Source organism: Dermacentor variabilis, chromosome 11 (genome assembly GCF_050947875.1).
Source record: "Dermacentor variabilis isolate Ectoservices chromosome 11, ASM5094787v1, whole genome shotgun sequence".
Classification (NCBI taxonomy): Eukaryota; Metazoa; Arthropoda; class Arachnida; order Ixodida; family Ixodidae; genus Dermacentor; species Dermacentor variabilis.
In genome coordinates, this window is record NC_134578.1 from 1,352,178 (window position 1) to 1,372,271 (window position 20,094).

The following is a 20,094-nucleotide window of genomic DNA, read 5'->3' on the forward strand; positions in this document are numbered from 1 at the left end:
CGCAGGCAGGAGACACCACCTGTCCGGCAAACCAGAGTGGGCCAGGACGGAAGCTCCTGGCAAAACCTGGAGCTCCCGGCTCTGGCAAAGCCCCGGGACGGCACCCTTGATCAGCAGCCAGCTTCTGCTTCAGCTGCTTCAAGAGCACTGTGGATCGGAGGTCTGGATGCAAGACGTGCAAGGGTGTATTGACCATCCGACCCAGCAGGAGCTCACAGGGGGCACGGCCAGTGACATCGTGGGGCGTGGTGCGGTACAGAAACAGTATCCGGGCAATCTCCGTCCGGAAATCCCCAGTCTGGCTCTTCTTGAGCTTGTATTTCATGGTTTGCACCACCCGCTCGGCTGCACTATTTGAAGCAGGGTGGTACGGCGGAACCATCATCCGGCGGATTCCGTTCTTCGTCAGCCTGGCCAGGTACTCTGCGCTGGCGAAAGCAGGACCATTGTCGGACACGACATCTGGCAACCCTTGGGCGGCGAAGACCTGTCGTAGCGCTGCAATGGTCGCTCTTGCTGATGGAGTGGTGGCAGGTAGAACCTCCACTCACTTCGAGAAGGCGTCCACCACCACCAGGAAGTAATGGCCCTTGAAGGGTCCCCGAAAATCCACATGTAGGCGGGACCAGGGTCTCTGTGGGAACGGCCAGGGGGTGATATACACGTGACGCGAGGCTCACTGATGCTCCTGGCAGATTTGGCAGCTCTGCACCAAGTGAGCAATGTCCTGGTCCAGGCCAGGCCACCAAACATGGGACTGGACCACCATCTTGGTCTTTTCTACGCCAGGATGACCCGCGTGCAGCAACTGCAGGACCCTGGACCGGTGACTTTGTGGGATCACCACACTAGGAACCCACAGTAGGCAGCCCTGCTGCAAGCTCAGCTCAGCGGCCTTGTGGCTATAGGCCTGCTGCACCAATTCCTCTCCACGGGACAGCGCTTTGACCACCTGAGAAAGGACTGGGTCCCGGCTGGTCGCTGAGCTATTGCTGATCTGGAGAGCACCTCCGGGTACGCGTGTTCCAGCATGAACACTTAAGCAGGTTCTGGAACAGCATCAGGCACCTCTGGCAGGGCCAGGCGGCTCAGGGCATCAGCAGGTCCCTGGTCCTTTCTCGGACGGTAAACCAGCTGGTAACTGTAAGCTGCCAGCCTCAAGGTCCAGCGTACTACTCGAGGTGATGCCTGCACAGTAACTGCCTTGTCAGGCCCCAGCAGCCCCAACAGCGGCTTGTGGTCCGTGACCACCTCGAACTTCCGGCCCCACAAGTACTGGTGGAAGCGTTCGACACCGAACATGAGGGCGAAACCTTCCTTGTCGATCTGGCTGTAACGTTGCTCTGCAGCATGAAGCCGTCGAGAAGCAAACGACACAGGACGTTCCTGGCCATCTTTGTCCCGGTGTGCCAGGACGGCTCCCACACCGTACGGCGACGCATCTACAGTAAGGACGACAGGTTTAGCAGGATCGAAGTGCACCAGCACTGGAGCCTTGGTGATTAGCTCCTTGCTGCGCTGGGAAGCCCGGTCCTGCTCCTTCTTCCAGACCCATTGCTGACCATCTCGAAGCAGAAGATGGAGTGGCTGTAGATGCTCCGGCAGGTTCGGCGGAAAACTATAGAAGTTGATGAGGCCCAGGTAGCTCTGAAGCTCCTTCTTGTTCTGAGGCTTAGGTGCCTTGAGCACAGCATCAACTTTGCGGGGAGCCGGGGCTAGGCCTGCCTGGGAAATGACATGTCCCCAGTACTCAACGCTGAGGGCTAGGAAAATGCACTTTTCCAGCTTGGGCTTGAGGCCGGCGTCCTGCAGTCATGTCAGGACGTTGTGCAGGTTCTGTAGGTGGTCCCCGTCGTCGCTGCCAGTAACCAGGATCTCACCCAAGTACACCGCCACGTGCCTCATGCCCCTGAAGAAGTTGTCCATCTTCCTCTGGAATATGGCTGGGGCCGAGGCCACGCCAAACGGTAAGCGCGTGCACTGAAATAGTCCCAAAGCTGTTGATATTGTGACATACTTCCGGGAGGCATCCTGGAGCACCACCTGCTGGTAAGCATCTCTGAGGTCGAGCTTGGTAAACTTCTGTCCACCGGACAATGCTGACCAGAAATCTTCAATCCGGGGCAGCGGGTACTTCTCAACGGTAGCGACAGGGTTGATGGTAACCTTGAAATGCCCGCAGATCCTGACACTGCCGTCTCGCTTGAGGACTGGTATGATGGGAGCGGCCCATTGAGATGTCTTGGCAGGTACCAGGATGCCCTCTCGCTGTAACCGTTGCAGCTCCTGGGTGACCCCGTCCTTCAGGGCGAACGGCAGTGGGCGAGGCTTGAAAAAACGTGGCCGGGCTCCCTCAGGTACATAGATGCCAGCCGTCGTGCCGGCAAATGTGCCCACCCCTGGCTGGAACAGGGACTTGAACTCTGTCAGGAGGCTGGGGACGTCTTGCACCACATGCAAGCTGGCTTCCTGGTACTCTAGCAGACGAACGCCCAGTGCATGAATCCAGTTTCAGCCCAGCAGCGTCGGCGACGACCCCTTCGTTAAGTAAAGGGGAAAGTTTCCTCCCTGTCGCCAAAGCGAACGCTGACCTGTGCCTGACCCTGGACCTGGGAGAGTTGCCCGGAGTAGCTGCGCAGCATCACGCCCGAAGCCTCGACGGACACGCCGGGGAAAGTACGCTTGAAGAGTTTCCCGGCCATTACTGACACGCTGGCTCCTGTGTCCAGCTCCATTGAAATGGGGTGCCTGCAGATTTTGACGGCCAGCATGTACGGCGGTAAAAACGACGGTACAAGGCCTGTGTGCCACATGTCGAAAATCGGCGGGCTCTCGGCCACGACGTGGAGCCTGGCCGCGGGCGAACTTGAGCCTGCAGCCGCACGTCCCCGCCGCATACCCTTGCGACGGCTACCCTGGCCGCGGGCTTGTGTGGTACGTGAGCTTGAATCAGGCAGCTGCTGTTTGCTGTTCGTACTCCCCCTTCGGCATACACGTGCGAGGTGCCCAGTTTTCCCGCACGTAAAGCGTTGTGCTTGAGAGAACTGGCACTGTGAGGGGGAGTGGGCACCACCACAGCGACCGCAGGTACTGCCCTTTGTCGCCAACTCGTTGACCTCTGCTTCCGCCGACGGTGAGCCAGTCGCACGAGAAATCTCGCCGGCGTCTTTGGCGGTAGCTTCCATTGCGAGCGCTGTCTTCACGACGTTGTCCAGCGAGGAATCGGGAAGCTCCAGGAGTCGCGTCTGCATGGCGGGGTTGTTGATGCCGCAGACGAAACCGTCCCGGAGCAGCGAGTCCAGTTGGTCCCCGAAGGCGCAGGCACTCGCTAACCCTCGTAACGCAGCAACGAACTGCCCGAGGGTCTCTCCTTCCCGGCGGCTCCGGTTGTTGAAGCGGAAACGCTCCATTAGTGTGGACGGTGCTGGGTCAAAATGCGAGCGCAGTATGGCGAGCAGCTCACCCAGCGTCTTAACGTGTGGCGTGTCTGGCTTGAGATGGTGAGCAATAGGCTGAAGACGCTGGTCCCGCAGCTGGCCAGAAAAATGTCCCGCTGTTTGGCCTCGGGTGTGTCGTTTGCCCGGAAGAAAACGTGGACTTGCTCCTCGTAAATTTGCCAGGCGGACCCATCTCCCTCGAATGGCTCGAGCCTTCCGTACAGCGGCACGGCGGCAGCAACGGGGGGCGGTGTTTCGCCGCTCGCGGCCGCGTGCGACGATCCGTGGGTACTCGTCGCCAGTGTCACGAGGATCCCAGCCTCGTCGCCAGTGTCACGATCCACCCGGGTTCGTGAACAAGCGAGGGCTCGAGGCACTCTCCGATAGACGGACGCTCCGCAGCGTGGTGGTGCTGAACGATGACTGACCACTGAGCAGCCGTGCTCGTCGGTGTTTATTGCGATGCGGTGACCAATGTTGCCTGCCGAGCTTGGCAGGCCATCGAGCCTGGCGGCGAACGAACATTATGCCTGAGGGGGCCTCACATGCTTGCTACAGGGTATTCCCAACGTCAAATAGGATCCTTAGTGGACGGGCTATTAAAGACCATGAGCAGAATATTTGAGGCTTTTAAGCATGATGGAGACATCCGCGATGCCCCCTGGACGCTACCACCAAGATTTATAACGCAGGATGAGGATGCGTTAACCATTGCAGCGATGGTCCAAGCTCTTTTCCTTCCCGCTAGAGCAATTCGTCAAGCCTTAGACGTCAATGCTTTGGACTCAGCAGTTCGGCGTCGACAGAAGACTGCAGGGTTTCCGAGTTGCATGGCAGCGCGGAAGCCATTACTAACAGATGCGAACAAGGCTGCGGTTTGCCATGCAGCATGCTTCGTGGACAAACGATGACTGCAGTCGCGTGATCGTTTCTGATTAGTGTACTTTTTCCATGCGACGGGAGCAGAGGGTGCGTGTCTAGTGACTATCAGGCACCTGGTAAGGTTGACTAACCGGCACCTTTGGTTTTCATCAAAGAGGTCACTTTTCACAAGATGTATTACAGGTACAATTCTAACAACGTGCGAAAAGTCTCGGCCGGTGGAAAAAAAGCAAAAAAAAAAACTCGCAGTTTCGCCCTAAAGGCGAAGTATCTATTGCGATAGCAAATCAGTAGACAGCTATACGAAGTAAGGATACTATAGTTTTATCGACCGTAATAAGCTTGTCAACATTCGCTTACTAACTAAACTAACAGGCATGGTTTCACGCGTGCACAAGCAAACATGAACACATTTCACTCGATAACCGCGGAAACTCGCTGCCAAAACGCTCTAGTCAGGTAGTGCGGCAGCAGCGGCGAGCGAATTGACTTTCTAGCTGGCTCTCGCTTCCACGCGAACTGTGCGGCGAAAACACAGCGCGCACGAAGCTATCAGCCGTCGGCGCACCTACAGACTCTTCTGTACTCAGCAGATTGCTTTCAAAGTCCGCGCGGCTGCCTTATACGCGGCAGCCGCCGTAGTAAAACACTACCCCACTCTTCCCTCCCTTCCTGCGGAGGCCTTGCGCGCGGCGGTACACGGCGCGCTTCGTCCCCGCTTTCCTCTCTTGCAAGCATGAGATTGAGCCGCCATCGTCCGCTCACCTGTAATACGATTTTACTCGCACATGCAGCACAAGGCGCGCTGTGACGACGTTATCGCCCATGGACTTTACACGGAACATCATGGCGACGGCAACAGCAGAAATGCGCCTGGAGTGTACATCTATCTAGTTCCTATCGCAATAAACTAAGGTATTCCGCGATGCTCATGCCGTTAGTGCAGCGATGCCTCTCAAATTATTCGTTCCGTTTTACACTCAATATTCAGTGAGTAGGTCCGCGAATTAAGATATTCAGTGCAGAGATATATGAAATACAGATTCCACTGTAACTCACCCATGGGTATCGTTTTTCCGTGCACTTTATCTGCAAAGCCGGCGAAGTAGCGGATGGTGGCTATGGCCGCCATTGTATCCCCGACTGCGCTCATGAAAGGTTTACCGTTGTCGAGCGTTTCCAGGCTCTGAAAGACGTGGAGAACAGTTGTGGAAAATATTTTGAAAGTAATGAAAAAAAAATACGCTGGCTCTCCCGCACATGTAAGCATGAAATGGCTAGCGGCAAAGCAGATTGGTTGAGTAATTACGAGGATTCCTCGCAACCACCTCACAACCATCCATGGCACGCCGGACACTGCAGGCCTGGTCATGCAACGTGGCGCCATCTATCGAAGGAGGCGGCGCAAAACCCGCACCGCGAAACTCACGGACTACTGGCGTTGAAAAGAGCACAGGGAGTCCTGTCTCAGCGCCGAAAGAGGGCAATCGAGTGTATGGTGTACTGTATCTGCCTTTTGAACGTCGCTATTGGAATTCGCAAATAAAACTTCAGCGTACTACAAGTTACAGCTTGAGTGATATTGTAAACAAACTTTAGGATGAAATCGGAAGCAATAATTTTTTGTAACTTGTTTGGGCAGCAACTAGCGTATGTATTGTAGTGCGGTCCTGTACAAGGGGTTGGGGGCCAGAGACCGCATTTTCTTAAGTTTTCACTGGTTCCCCAGATGATGTCGTTTTGCTCTCGCAAACATTGCCCGGATGTTCTCGTTTCAGTCTTGTGGCATTCTCGTCTTGAGTGCCCGGATAACGGCTCTGGATTTTGGCCCACGGTCTCCTGAAGGTCGCCGACAACGGGAGCTAAACGCATTTCAAGCTTCAAAGTGCAGATTATTCACGCTCTGAACTCATGCATATACTACGAGATTAACACTCTAACCCGCAATATTTACCGCGGTATCTTGGTGGCTAAGACGTTGTGCTGTCGCGGTTTCAATCCTGGCCGCAGCGTCCACATTTTGAGGGTGCCAAATGCAAAAGCCCTGGTGCATAGGCGGAAACTAATTTTCCCGGAGGCGAGTTGGGGGGAAGAGGAGGGGGGCTGGGGGCCCGACCAGCTTGGCGAACCCCAAAAACTATACAAGAAAAAAAGTGATTTTGGGTCCAGGCAAATATACACAGTCAAGTAGACGCGCGTATGAAGCGATTTCTTGATTTTTCGGCCGGGGTCCGGCCTTCATCAAGATGGCATAAGTGCAGCTTATATACATGTGCATATCCATCGAATGAAGATATGTTTACATGAAGAACGAAGAAAATGAGCGAACAAAATGAGTGTGAATCAAAAAGAACAGCTGATAATGTATAAACAGATGGCGTTTGCAAACGCATCGTTTGAAGATACAAAGCGATGATATGCACAAAAAATGAAGTTAGAAAGGCAATTGTCAGGTGAGAGCAGAAAACGTCACCAAACTGGCGCTATGTGCCAAGCGAAAAAAAAAAACTAGCAAGAAAACATGCTGACGTGCTAGCAAGAAGGAAAACGAGGGTAGATGTGACGGGCTATGAATATGCTAGGAGAATGTAAGTAAACTAGAAAACGGAAAAAGAATCGAGAGGCAGACATAGGCAAAGCGACAGGGCGGTCGCTTTCTATATATCTGCCTCTCGATTTTTCCCTTTTTCTTGTTTGCTGGCATTCTCCTAGCGTAACCATGTACCAACTAGTCCAAGAAGCCACTCTCACGAACCGATCTTCTTGTATTTTAGGCCCTTTCCTAATTTGGTTTCCTTCCACAGTTCGTACATGAACGTGCGTGTGGACGGCATAGGTTACTACACGATCAAGGCACGGCACCTTTTCAAGTGCGTCAAGAATGGTGTTCCGCTTGGTGATGTGGTCGCATTATTCCGAACACATCTGACTTCGTGGGTGACGCGTGGGCACGATTCACAGTAGCCGCCGCCGACAGACTTCCGCTCATGCAGCGGTTTGTTTCCATATATGGTATCGGTGGCGTCATCGGTGAACAGACGACTCGCGCTGCTCTGACGCCAATATAACTTAGGTTTTAACCATATTGACAGAAATTACGCAATATTGATATCGACTACATATATTACAGCGAACTTTGTTTACGTGAGATGCCTAGCTCACCCGTGTCACTCTATGTTCTTGAACAGTTTTGTTCCGAAACGGTAACCGCTAATATATTTTTCTGGTATTCTTCGGCTCGTATTTGTATTCACTTCCGGTCAATAGTCTCGTTCGGTTATCGTTTTCGGTTCGACACCGAGGTTGAGTGACAAAATGCGGCCTCGACTTCGCACTCATCTTTCTTTCACTTTCCTTCGTTCTTCTTCGTGATTCCCTCGTTCAACGACGGCTTTCGGAGAGGAACGCCGAGAACCAGTATCCGTAAGCGGCTGATACCATCAAACGCAGTCGAACATTTCACTCAAACAATGGTTCTATTCCTGGATTCAGTAGACTTACGTGTATTCCGGGTGGATCATATGCTTAACATGATCGCTGTCGAACGTACTGCTGTCGCATTAACTTTTTCAAACGTATGAAGATACGGCGTCTCTAAAGGAACGGTGTGCTCACCGCGATGTAATCCAAGTTTTCTTCCATCAGGTCCGCCAGTCTGAGAATGAGTCTGCCCCTTTTAGAGGCGTCCATCGTCCTCCATTCGGAACCTCGTGCAAACGCCGCTCGAGCAGCTTTGACCGCTTTGTCAACGTCTTCCTGGAAAATTATGGATGACTTGTAAAAGCTTGACCAACTCGAGAAAAGATAAATGTCATTAATGTATATTCATTATCGTGTCTGACCCTTTAATATAACAACAGCAGAGGGACAAAAATGGAAAGGGTGCTACGTAGGAAATACAAAAAAAATTATTAATATACGCCAATGATATTAGGAATGACGTTAAGCTTGCGTCTGCTTGATTCAGTTTCACTTTATTATTGCGCAAAGGTTACAAATGTGTATTTTACATGCATACAGAGGGAGGTCCCAGAGTTAACAGACTCTAGAAGGGACCTCCCGTTAGTAGGAACTAGAAAACCTAAATACATGCTTCAAAAATGCCAGACTATATAAAGAAACATCTATATGGCTGATGTCACTAGCTAATACGCACAGAGCTTATTTTAACGAGAAAAAACAATCGTCAAAAACAGTGATTGGTAGGATATTAATCGATTACAAAATGTACGGAGGTTAGATTTTAATATGTATAAGACGGATGGTGTCTACAGATGAGGTGGTAATGAATTCTATACTAATGTGGCCCAAGAATTGGTAGTAAGTTTACCATACTTAGCTCTAGGTTTCCGTAATAAGTAGCTGTTAGAAGTGAATTCGGTGGATAAGCAGACAATTGCGAGGATGCCCCAATACCCTTGCGTTTAATATGTTTTCTCGCTCTCTCCCCTTCCAACTTCCAGCGTGCTCACTCGAAGCAAAGCCACCTAGAAAAAATGGCTGTGGCTTAGCTAAGGTTAAGCCCAGGATGCGAAGCATACTAGCCTTTATTTTAGTTGTTGAACCACTGTTTAGCCTGGTGAACTGCTGTTGCTTGGCTATATTTGGTTCGGCTAGACGAAGAAACAAATCATGCGTTACTCTGCCTCGCCTTCAAGAGTGGAACGCGACAGCGTTCCCGTCGACCCGCCAAGGGGTGTAAGACAAGGCTACGGCGCAGCGACTACGCGCCCCGCATTGGACGCGGTGAGCAACGTAGCGTTCGGCGCGGCAACGAAATGTGCGCCTGAGCAAGCGACGCACGCCTGAGCCTTAGAAACAGCTCGTTTCTAAGGCAACACCGCATTCACTAGAGGCGCTTTTGTACCGCTTTGAAGCATCGTACTCGTGGCTGAGTGGTAGCGTCTCCGTCTCACACTCCGGAGACCCTGGTTCGCTTCCCACCCAGCCCATCTTGCAAGAGTTGAGCAAAAGGCATTGGTTGAGCCAAAGCCACCCAGAAACAAGCGTGTGTGTGTGTAGTGATTATAAGGGTGAAGGGAAGAGAGAATCCAGAAACAAGCGGCGGCTGCTTATATACCGCCGCGACGCCGCGAGCGACGGCGCGAGTTGGAGCCCCGTTTCTCCTCTGTCGTGACGTCACGGTGTCACTTGGTATTGAAGGCGACACCGCCGCGCCTGAGGAGCTGGGTTGAGCTCTAGTAATATGCTTCGCATAAAAAATGTAAGGCCACGGCATCACCTCCTCTCCCCTGTCAATACGTCACGAGAGTCGGATGGTAGCGGTGGATGGGGGAGCGCTGCGTTTCTAGAACGCGGCGCGCGTTCTGAAAACAAATTTTCTCCGTGGCTGCAACGCTAGAGCGGCAACGCGTGGAGCATTTGCTTGGTGGATTTGGTGGGGCATGCTGCACCATAAACGCCATTGCTTTTCTTCGATTGTGCGTGGTTCGTCGTACACGGAAGCGCAACGATGCCTGGCTGTTGTTGCGCACCAAACTGCAAGTCCAATTATGACGGAGGACAAAGTGTCCGAGTGCACAAGTTCCAATCTGACCGAGCCACTCGGGAAGCATGGACGAGAGCAGTTCCTCGGAAGGACTTCTCGCCAACGAAGTACACAGTGGTAAGTATTTCTTCTCTCTATTGTTATTCTGGGTTTCCAGACGAATAGGTTTCGTCAGCATAGTGCGCAATGCATTCGTGCACGCGTGCACAATAGATGGGTCTCTGTACCTGTCGACGCGCTTGTAAATTCAACATTTTCGTCGAGCTTCATACCTGTAACGGCTTGTTTTTTTTTTCAGCTCTGTGAAAAGCATTTCTTGCCATCGGATTACTTGAAGACGACATCTTACACGGACGTCAAGACAGGAAAAGTGGTCGAAGTTGCCATGAAAAACATCCGTCTGAAGAAAACTGCAGTTCCGAGCTTGTTTCCCTATTGCCCTGCCTATTTATCGCGTCCGCAAGTGTGCGTTCGAGAAGCGCCGGCTGCCAAAAGAGCGCGCTTGGAAGTCACATATTTGCAAAAAGCAATAATGCTTTCTCAGCAAACCCAAGCAGAAGAGGACGCCAAAAATCTGGTTGGTAGCTTTGCGGACTTGCTGAAGGCCTTGCCAAGCTTTCAGTGTTCGGACTTCTGGACAGTTTTGAACAAGGGCTCCAAGGTCTTCTTTTTGGACTTGTCACTTCAATCTGCTCCTGCTCTGCGGCGCGCCTAGAGCTAACTTCCATCACATTATGTTCTTATGCCCTGAGCTCCAGCCACCCTCTGAGTGGCAACTCACCGACGTCGAGGGATGGGAGACCGCGGTGTCTAGCTCCAACCCAGCCGACCAAATACGGCTGGTGGACTGGGCTCTAAGGGTCGCCGAGGGCCACAAACTCCCGGACACCCTACGCGCTCCTGTGCCCCCTCACAAGTAATGTTGTAAAAAGGCTCAAGCAATAAATGTTCACCACCACCACCACCTGCAGTCCGTACTTCGGTGATCGTGTCCACAAACCTGCGCATCGAAGTATCTTTTGGTGAAACGGATGTGAGGAAGTGTGGTGATGTTTTAGTTCCTGAAAAGCTGTGCGACTTGAGAGATTTGAAAAGTGTGTTACACATGATCGAACAGACACGTAAGGATATCAGCACTGAGCGTTCTGAAAAGGCCCGTCATCTACTGACATTGGTTTCGACATTGCTAGAGGAAGTAAGTAGAAAACATTTCGCATGCGAGTTGCAAGAATGGCATTTGGAAGTGCTTAAATTCTTGAAGAGTCAAGTTGATCTTGTTTTGAATGATGCTGGCCGATATCCCCCCGATTTATTGGTTTTTGCTAGCCTTTTGTTCACAATTTCACCTCATGCATATAGATTCCTGAGAAGTTCGATGAAGCTTAAGATGCCGCATCCTGATACGATCAGAAGACTGCGTTCATCGTACGATGTACGCCCTGAAACGGAGCAGCAAGAATGTAGCTTTCTTTCCTATGCAAAGCGTATTGTAAGCACATATAAAGAGAATGAAAAGACTGTAACGTTAATGATTGATGAGATTCACCTTCAATCATTTTTTGATTACAAGGCTGGGTTGGTTAATGGTGCTGCGGTAAATTCATAGACTGCAGCAAAAACTGCCCACGTATTTATGATACAGAGCCTGCTTTCTTCAAACAAGGATGTTGTACACATCCTTCCTGTGGCACAAATCGATGCTAAGGCGCTGCACGACTTCCTTCGGAAGATTGTTCTTGATCTAGAGGCATCTGGTTTTAGAATAATCGCAGTGATCTCGGACAATAACTCCTATAACAGAAAAGCCATGTCCTACTTCGCTAAGCCGGCAAGTGTCAGCATTGTTTACCAGCATCCTGCTGACCCATCACGACCCCTGTTTTTTGTGGTGGACCCAGTTCACATACTAAAGTGTGTAAGAAATAACTGGCTGAATCAAAGAAACATTGGCAAATGAATGTACTTTCCTGAACCGAAGAGTGATGAGGCTGAACCAAAGATAGTTACAGCATCTTTCAAGGTATTATGCCAGCTGCACGAAGCTGAAAAGCATGAGCTCTTGAAGCTAGCACCAACGCTCACTTTGAAGGCACTGAACCCCTCAAACATGGAACGGCAGAATGTTAAACTGGCCTTAAAGATTTTTAACTCATCTACTGTTGCTGCTCTCAGTGTTGCAACGTTCCAGCATGCAAAGGAAACCTTTGAATATGTCGACACCATTTTGACTTGGTGGAACATTGTTAACGTCAAGACGCCAAAAAAAGGACAGCGGTTGCGAGATCAATTGCAAGGTGCAATAGTTTCATCGCCATGTCCTCAACTAGAATTCTTAGAGAGAATAGTTCAATGGCTTGATCACTGGAGAAGCCTCGAACATGACAATGGCCGCTTGACACGTGAAACGCACATAGCTTTCAGCCACACTACCCATGCCTTGCACGAACTTGCCATATACTGTCTCAAAGAGCTTCATTTCGAGTATGTTCTTTTGGGCAAATTTCAAACTGATAGCTTAGAGGATCGCTTTGGAAAGTACCGGCAATTGTCTGGTGCCAATTACCACGTGTCTATAAGGCAGATATATGAATCCGAAAACAAATTGCGTTTGCAGAAGGTTCTGGACCTGCCAGATTTGGACATTCTACTACCACCGAGCGCGAACACGTTGGAGACAAGTGTACATTCAGGAAACGGCCAGTTTCAAGTCACTATGACCGACTCCGACATTGAGAAAAAAACGTCATGGCTACCGGCACTAACCTATGTTGCCGGCTATTGTGCCCAGCAGCTCTAAAAAAGCTGACATGCGCATCTTGCAGTGAAAGCCTTGTGATGCAAGACGTCGATCTAGATGACCCTGAGAATGCATTAATCACGAAGATGACAAGGTGACCTGAAGTTTCCACGAGCAGTTGTAGTTAATGCTGTACTCTTTACTGAAATTATATTGGACAAGCTCAGGACACCAGAATATGCCGTACGATTTTACCGCCTTCCTAGGCAGAAAGATACTCTTGTCGGCCTTGTGTTCGCTACCCTTCATGACTTTGAGGATGTCGATGTGTGTGAATTCGGTCATCCTGCACAGGAGGTAATGGGGCATGTTGTAAGTGCTGCAGCAAATACACTGCTGAACAACTTGTGCCGCACAGAAAACGACAAATTACGCAACGCCAAGAACGACCGAAAATTGCAGACCTTGAAGGCCTGAGATGTTTCTCATTATTTATTTTTTATTCAGAAGCTCTGTTTTGTTTAACATCTACGTATGTTTGTGTTGACAGAACCCTTGTAAAAGGAAACCTGTGGCGTAGCTAGGACTTATTTGCCTACATTATCAAAATTTGAACCCTGCATTTTGGCCAATTCAAATGTTATTTGAGTGTATTGTGCTACCTGTTTATGATTCGAACTCTCCATGCTACCGCAATCCATTAATTGCATGTTTTCCTTTAGGACTGAGAGTAGGCCTCTCGTTTTTTACTTACTTTTCACCATTATCTCAGTATTTTATGCAGACCAATAAGGCCTACAAACAAGGCGGGTGGAAATAAAATAACCACAAGAAATGGTACAACACAGACGGAGGCTTATTCTATTTGAGAATTAGTTGTGCGTGACCCTATAATGATAAAATTTTCACAATAAAATTAACCTCAATATTCGTGAGTCTAGCGAGGACTGTTTTACGCAATGCAAACGTGAGAATGATAATTGTATATGGCAGATTTAAAATGCTTCTTTCTGAATGCAGCTCTTATCATTTGTGAATAAAGTATATTCTGTGTCTTCAATATGCAGTTTTCCTCTTTCTTTCGTTCCGTCTAAAGTTGAGTGACTAAGCAGCATGCAGTTTGCTTGTCTTAGTCCCGACCAAACATCACAAGCACAATAAGGCAGGTCGTGTTGCGATACACGCAAAAAACAAAAATGTTGCCAATCAAGTAATCTAAGGAAGGTATGAAAGAATGCCGCTTTCTATGGTGGTGTTGACTGCGGTGAACCAGCGGCTCCCCCTTATTTTTTGCGTCAGCTATCGTGTCTTGCTTTGGAAACGAAGGATCTGAATTTATAGGTTGCTGTCACTTTAAAGACAGCACTAATTTTCTCATGCCATAGTATCCGCGACGCGCAAAGAGACACACTGCAAGCGCAACGAACCGCGGAGACGCCGACGGCGTCGACTGTCCGGCCCATCCGACTAGCGTGACGTCACACCGGCGTGCGGAGGCCTTACATTTTTAACGCGATAGCGTTAAGGAGCTCGTGTCGCAGAAAAGCCGGTGTCGTCGGCGTCGGCGTCGGTGTCGGCGTCCGCGGCGTTGGCCGTGAGCGATAAATCACGGCAGGCACTTCATAAATAAAAAGCAACTTCCAAGATGGGCTGGGGGGGAATCGAACCAGGGTCTCCGGAGTGTGAGACGGAGACGTTACCACTGAGCCACGAGTTCGATGCTTCAAAGCGGTACAAAAGCGCCTCTAGTGAACGCGGTGTTGCCTTAGAAACGAGCTGTTCCTCAGGCTCAGGCGTGCGTCGCTTGCTCAGGCGCACATTTCGTTGTCGCGCCGAACGCTGCGTTGCTCGACGCTCACCGCGTACGATGCGGGGCGCGTAGTCGCTGCGCCGTAGCCCAATGTCTTACACCCCTTGGCGGGTCTACGGGAACGCTGTCGCGTTCCACTCTTGAAGGCGAAGCTTAAGCGTCCTCCAATTTTTTCTAGGTGGTTTTGCTCGAACCCTCCTGTTTAGGCGACGCGGCTCCTCTTTCCGCTCACAGCGAGATTCCTAGGTGCAGCGTTCGATGCGGGACGCCTCTGACGTGATCGCTGTGCCATAGCGCGTCTGGTGGGCAAGCGTCCCCTGCGATGTGTGCCGTCCTGCTGGCGAGGAGTCGTGCGTCTACGTGGTGCTCCCAAGCGAAGCGTCAGCCCCATGATCGCGTCCGCCGTCATGGCGCGTCGCGGTCGGGCTGCCCGTGCCGATCACGACGTTTGACTCGCGTAGATCATTTGTCCCTCCGAGACACCGAGTTCTGGTTCGTTCCGCTTGCTCAGGCGCACGTTTCGTATTTGTGTGACTCAAGAGCCTGCCGAGCGAATGAGTAGGCGGTGCGAACGGGGTGCGATAATGCTATCGCGTTCCACTCCTGAAGGCGAAGCTTAAGCGTCCTCCAACTTTTTACAGTGAGAAATGCGGAAAGCACATCACCATTGATCTTCTTAACAGTGTTTTCTAACAACTCCAGGGTAAGCCGCTTTAGCGGCTCCAAAGCACTTTTTTATCACTTTTTCTGGTTTTACGCACACAGAATTGAAGTTTTTGTTCAAAGCTTCTTTGGCTTTCTTACTGAACGAAGTACTCGGGAGGACAACAAACACACCTCTTTATCAGACTGCAGGATTCTAAGGACATTGTCAACGAAGAAACGCACAACAGGCTGCATGAGCATTTCTGAGGGACCACGAAAAGGTCCTGAATTCTGGAGTTGTTCAGCATCATTTGATACGCACCTTTCCTTCTCCTCGGAGGGTGCATTTCGTGATTCCGAACACTTCCGCCTTCGGAGGGACACTGGAAGAGGATTTCGAAGATTCTAATTTCGGAGACATGGAGACAAGTCAGGCACTGGCAAGATTGCCTCAGGTTGACGTGCCTTCAAGATCAAGATTGCCGTTTGGGACCAGCTCTGCCGCGTCAACACATTCACCGAGCTGGATTATTGGTTGAAGCCTTTTGGCGTCACGTGATTCGTCATGTTCCGAAGCGAAGCAGGGCAAACCCGGATACTGAACGCGTGGTCTATCTCGACGACGCTTCGGTTCCAGATGGAGCGCATGATCTGTTGGTCACGAGATCCAAGTTCGCCTTGGCACCGAGTTTGCGTGGTCACCAGCTTCTAGCCACTGTCCAGGAGATATCACGAAAAGCGCCTTCCGAGGAGAAGGAAAGGGGCCTATCAGAGGGTATTGAACAACTCCTGAATTCAGGACCTTCTCGGGGTCCCTCAGGGAAGCTCATGCGGCCTGTTGTACATTTCTTCGTTGAAAATGACCTTGGAATTCTGCAGTCCGATAAGGAAGGTGAGCTTGTTGTCCTTCCTAATACTTCGTTCAGTAAGAAAGCCAAAGAAGCTTTCAACAAAAACTGCAATTCTGTGTGCGTAAAACCAGAAAAATTGAAAAAAATGTGCTTTGGAGTCACTAAAGAGGCCTAACTTGGAGTTGTTAGAAAAGTCTGTTAAGAAGAGCAATGGTGATGTGCTTTCCGCATTTTTCACTGTAAAAACGCACAAGCCTGACTGCCCTATGAAAACCGTAGTGACAGAAGAGGGCTCATGGCAGAAGCCTGTTGGAAGGCTCTTGCAACGTTCCTTGAATGCCCTTGCTACTGAGCGCTCTTTCGGCATTGACAGTTCAAATGTAGTGATCGACACCTTGAAATCGGGAGTGCTAACAGCGAACACACCTTTTTAGTGGATATTGAAGAAATGTATTATTCTATCCCACATGAAGAACTTTTTGTGGCAGTGCGGAAAGTTATTAAATGCCAAGGAGAGACTTCTTTTCAAGGTAGTTGTGGCCTCTCGACTGAGAGTTTTATGGAATTGTTATCTTTTTACTTGTCGGTAACTTTTGTTAAGTTCGACGGCAAGGTGCTTTTACAGAAGAATGGCACATGTACAGGGGTGAAGCGTTGTGCCGGTACTGTGCGGTATTTTTTTAGCGAAATTCGACAAGTCTCTGTCAGACGCCATTACCGATACCGTGTTGCTCGTGTGTTTAGGTATGTTGAAGATTTCCTGGTTCTCTTAAATATCAGACGAAGTGATTGCCTCACTGATATCATTTGCAGTATTTTATCAGCATTTCAGCATTGCTCTCGACATCTTAGTTTTACCCACGAGGCACCACAAGAAAATTCCATCACGTTTTTAGATTTCACTCTAACCTTTCATACTCAAGGTCACATTTGCTGGGCTTATAGTCCAAGAATTAAAAAGACGTTGCTACCGTACCAATCCGCTCACTCGAAACCGGTCAAGCGTGGCATAACTTCTTTGTGCTTGTCGAATGCGGTAGAAAAGAGTTGTACGCATCTAATGCAAGACAGTGCCGCCCAACAAGAAAGGAGACTGTTAGCGGCAGGCTATCCAAACACTTTGATCACTGCAGTGGCTGAATCTGTGTACAAGCGTTTGAAAATGAAAAAAAAACAGGGGGGATCGCGAAGTGCGAGACAAAATAAAAAAGAACTTGGTGGTTATGCCGTATATACATGGCATTTCACATACATTGAAAAAGGTTGTGGCAAGAAACGACGTCAGTTTGGCTTGCTCTGCGCCTTGTAAGCTTGCAAAACTTTGCATGAGGGTCTCGCAGCACAGTTCGCGAAAGAGTACGTGCAATACCAAGCATGTCGTGAAGCACCGCACGTGCGACACATGTGTAGTGTACAGTATTCCTTTGAAACGTGGTAGAGATTACATAGGAAAAAGCGGTCGCTGTGTGAATCATCGAATGCGTAAGCATGCGAGTCTAATACCCACAGGCACAGGAGGTAATCTTCCGCAGCGTTGTAAGGAGTGCGGTTGTAATCCTACCTTCAGTGAAGTTTCAATCTTGGCGAAGGCTAAGACTCAGCAGGAAAGAGCTGATTGAAGCCTATCGCATCTATAAACTGGGCCCCGAGAAGTCTGTAAGCGCGCCATCTGTGTACCTTATTAAGAAAGAGCTTTTATTTCTTGATAAGTGTAGACGTGTTTAGATAAGGTGTTGACCATGTTTTTGTTTTGTTGTGCCTTGCGCATGTTTAGCACGGACTTGGGGGACGTCGTTTTCATGGATGAAGTTCAGTTGTTAGTCCAGCCACCTTCCTGTCTCTTTGTCTATGCCTGCCTCTCAATTTTTTCTACTCTCAAGTTTGCTGGCATTCTCCTAGTATAACCATGTACCAACTAGCCCAACAAGCCACTCTCATGCTTCTTGGTCAAGTGGCGTAGACCGTTCGGGAATCCCGTGACATCACATGGAAGTTGAATTCTCTGCTACTTGCAGTTTGTGCGAGGTTCATGAGCCAGTAAAACCAGCGCAGCACTACGCGATAACGAAACTACGGAAATGCTAAAGTGTGGGCGGCGCTGAGTCGGGCGAAAAGAAAACGTTTCGGCCGCCCGCGTCGTTGTGAAGGGTAATTTCAAATAGTCCTATTTTTCTAAAGATGAACTAGAACTGGACAAGTAGCATCTTTTTCGGCCTTATAATACAATACAAGGTTGTTATTTTTTAAATGAATGGTTAAGTACTAGTGACAGAATTTAACTGAGGAGTGCTTTTGTCATAGGGCAAGTACACGAATGTCCCGTGGAAGTGTCTAATCATGTCCTGTATTTACCTAAATTTCTCTATGATGAAGGCTCTGTTCGCGATATTAATGACGCCTTAGAGATTCTGGAGCACTAAGCTATCACTTTGGCTTGACTTTATATTTGCCTTTAGTGTCTCTTTAAGCAGCAGCCGCTGGAAAAGAGCTCGCCTCGCCCCCGTGCCTCGCGTGCAACAGGAAAGGGCGCGCTTTCGGCCCGCATTCCTGGCCCGCAGATGGGAGACTGACCCCCGTATTCAGAAATGCATCTTAACTTGAAGCCCACGCTTGACTTGATTTAAATGACGCCTGTCGTGAACGCACCTAAAGAAACACAATGAGCGTCTTAGGGGCGTTCTCACCAGGCGTCGCTTATATCAAGTCAAGCATGAGCTTCAAGTTAAGATGCATTTCTGAATGCGGGGGTAGCCACGTTTGCCGGCTTATTCTCGCACGCTTTCACTCGCAGATGCAGAATGCGGCGTGCGGCGACGATATATAGCTCTTCGACTTCATACACGGACGCTCACGGCGACGGCGTCGGCAGAAATGCGCCTGCAGTGTCCACATAATTGTTATCGCATTAAAACAATTAAATGCAGGGAGGTTAACTAGAGGAACGTCTGCGGTTGGTTTGCTGTAGTGTGGTGTGGTGTGTCTGTGCACTATCCGCGCATTATCACGCTGCCTCTTTTCGTAAGGAGAGATGACGGCTGCACCCACGCCAAGGGTTCAGCCCGATTAGGACTCCAACATTATTTCGCATTAAATTCAACTTGCGCTACGCTTCTCTCGCCCACGACTGAATCGCGCCTAAAGCTGCTCCTCGCAATTTTGCAGCTGCCTAAAGGATCGAAATGTTCAAGGGTCAGCACTTACCTTCTCTCCTTCCTGTATGTCCGCAATTTTGGCTCCAGTCGAAGGGTTGATAGTCGGAAACGTTTTTCCCGCCACAGAATCGACAAAGTCGTTGTTGATAAATATCTGTGTAACGAAGAAATGCAAAGTTCTAAATGCGCGGATATTAAAAGAGCACACATTACATCATATTACTGCATTAATTAAATATGCACCATTACGATCCCCTTGAAAGCCCTAAACTGAACCTCTTCCACGTATCAGAACCAGTCCTATTTACTCCGACAAACGCAGCCTGACAAACCTTTTTGGTGTCCGCAATCAGGCCAACTGTTAGGCTAACGTGAAGTAAAGCGTGTGACGGAATAAGTGTACCCCAATTTATTATTTATGGAACTGCATGAGCCCAGCGAATGGTCAAGAGAAGTGATACACTCATTCTTTTGCGCGCTTCAAGCAATTATAAGCAGATAATTTCGGATATTAAAGCAACAGAACCGCCGAAACGTCGAATTATGATACCACCTCTCCACTGCATCGAGAAACACACCTTGACAAACTTCACTTCTGGGTTGCGTATCGGTGGCATTTTGCTGTAGAGACTGGGAGAAGTGTGTGTAAACGTTGTGAACGCCCAGGATTTTATGGAACATTCACATGAACTGGCCAAATATTGCTGGTGGTGAGCTTAAATAGACATGAACGTTCGAGGAGGCTACAGGTAATGCAGGCCACGCAATGGGAAGGAGACTTTCGCTGTACTTGTTCGTGGGTCTCATGATGAATGGTGGGCCGGTTGAGAGAAGCGCTAAGTTATGCACGTCTCCCGAGAGCGGTAGGCGTGTTTGCACTTATTTCGCGACAAGATCAGCAGATGGAGCGTCAGGACGCGTCCACGGTCCGTGTACGCCACGCGCACCTGACTACGACGAAAGGACATTAATCATTAGGCATCTCTCCACCCCGCGCGCGAAGGGCGGAGCGCCGTCGAACGGGGCCGATTCTGAAAACAGCCGGGCGCCTGAAAACGAGATAAAAGCATC

At 49.8% G+C, this 20,094-nt stretch overlaps 1 protein-coding gene across 1 annotated transcript in view; it reads right to left on the reverse strand.

The window, feature by feature from the left end:
* LOC142564891 (aldehyde dehydrogenase, mitochondrial-like) overlaps positions 1-19,814 on the reverse strand; it is a 158,877-nt gene extending 139,063 nt beyond the window's left edge. Inside the window, exons 1-4 of the mRNA XM_075676083.1 lie at positions 19,602-19,814; positions 19,073-19,177; positions 7,935-8,075; positions 5,379-5,505 (exon numbers count right to left, since the gene is read on the reverse strand). Coding sequence (XP_075532198.1) covers positions 5,379-5,505; positions 7,935-8,075; positions 19,073-19,177; positions 19,602-19,640 — 412 coding nt within the window. The 5' untranslated portion in view covers positions 19,641-19,814. The remainder of the gene's footprint in view (positions 1-5,378; positions 5,506-7,934; positions 8,076-19,072; positions 19,178-19,601) is intronic.
* Between the last annotated feature and the right edge of the window lie 280 nt (positions 19,815-20,094).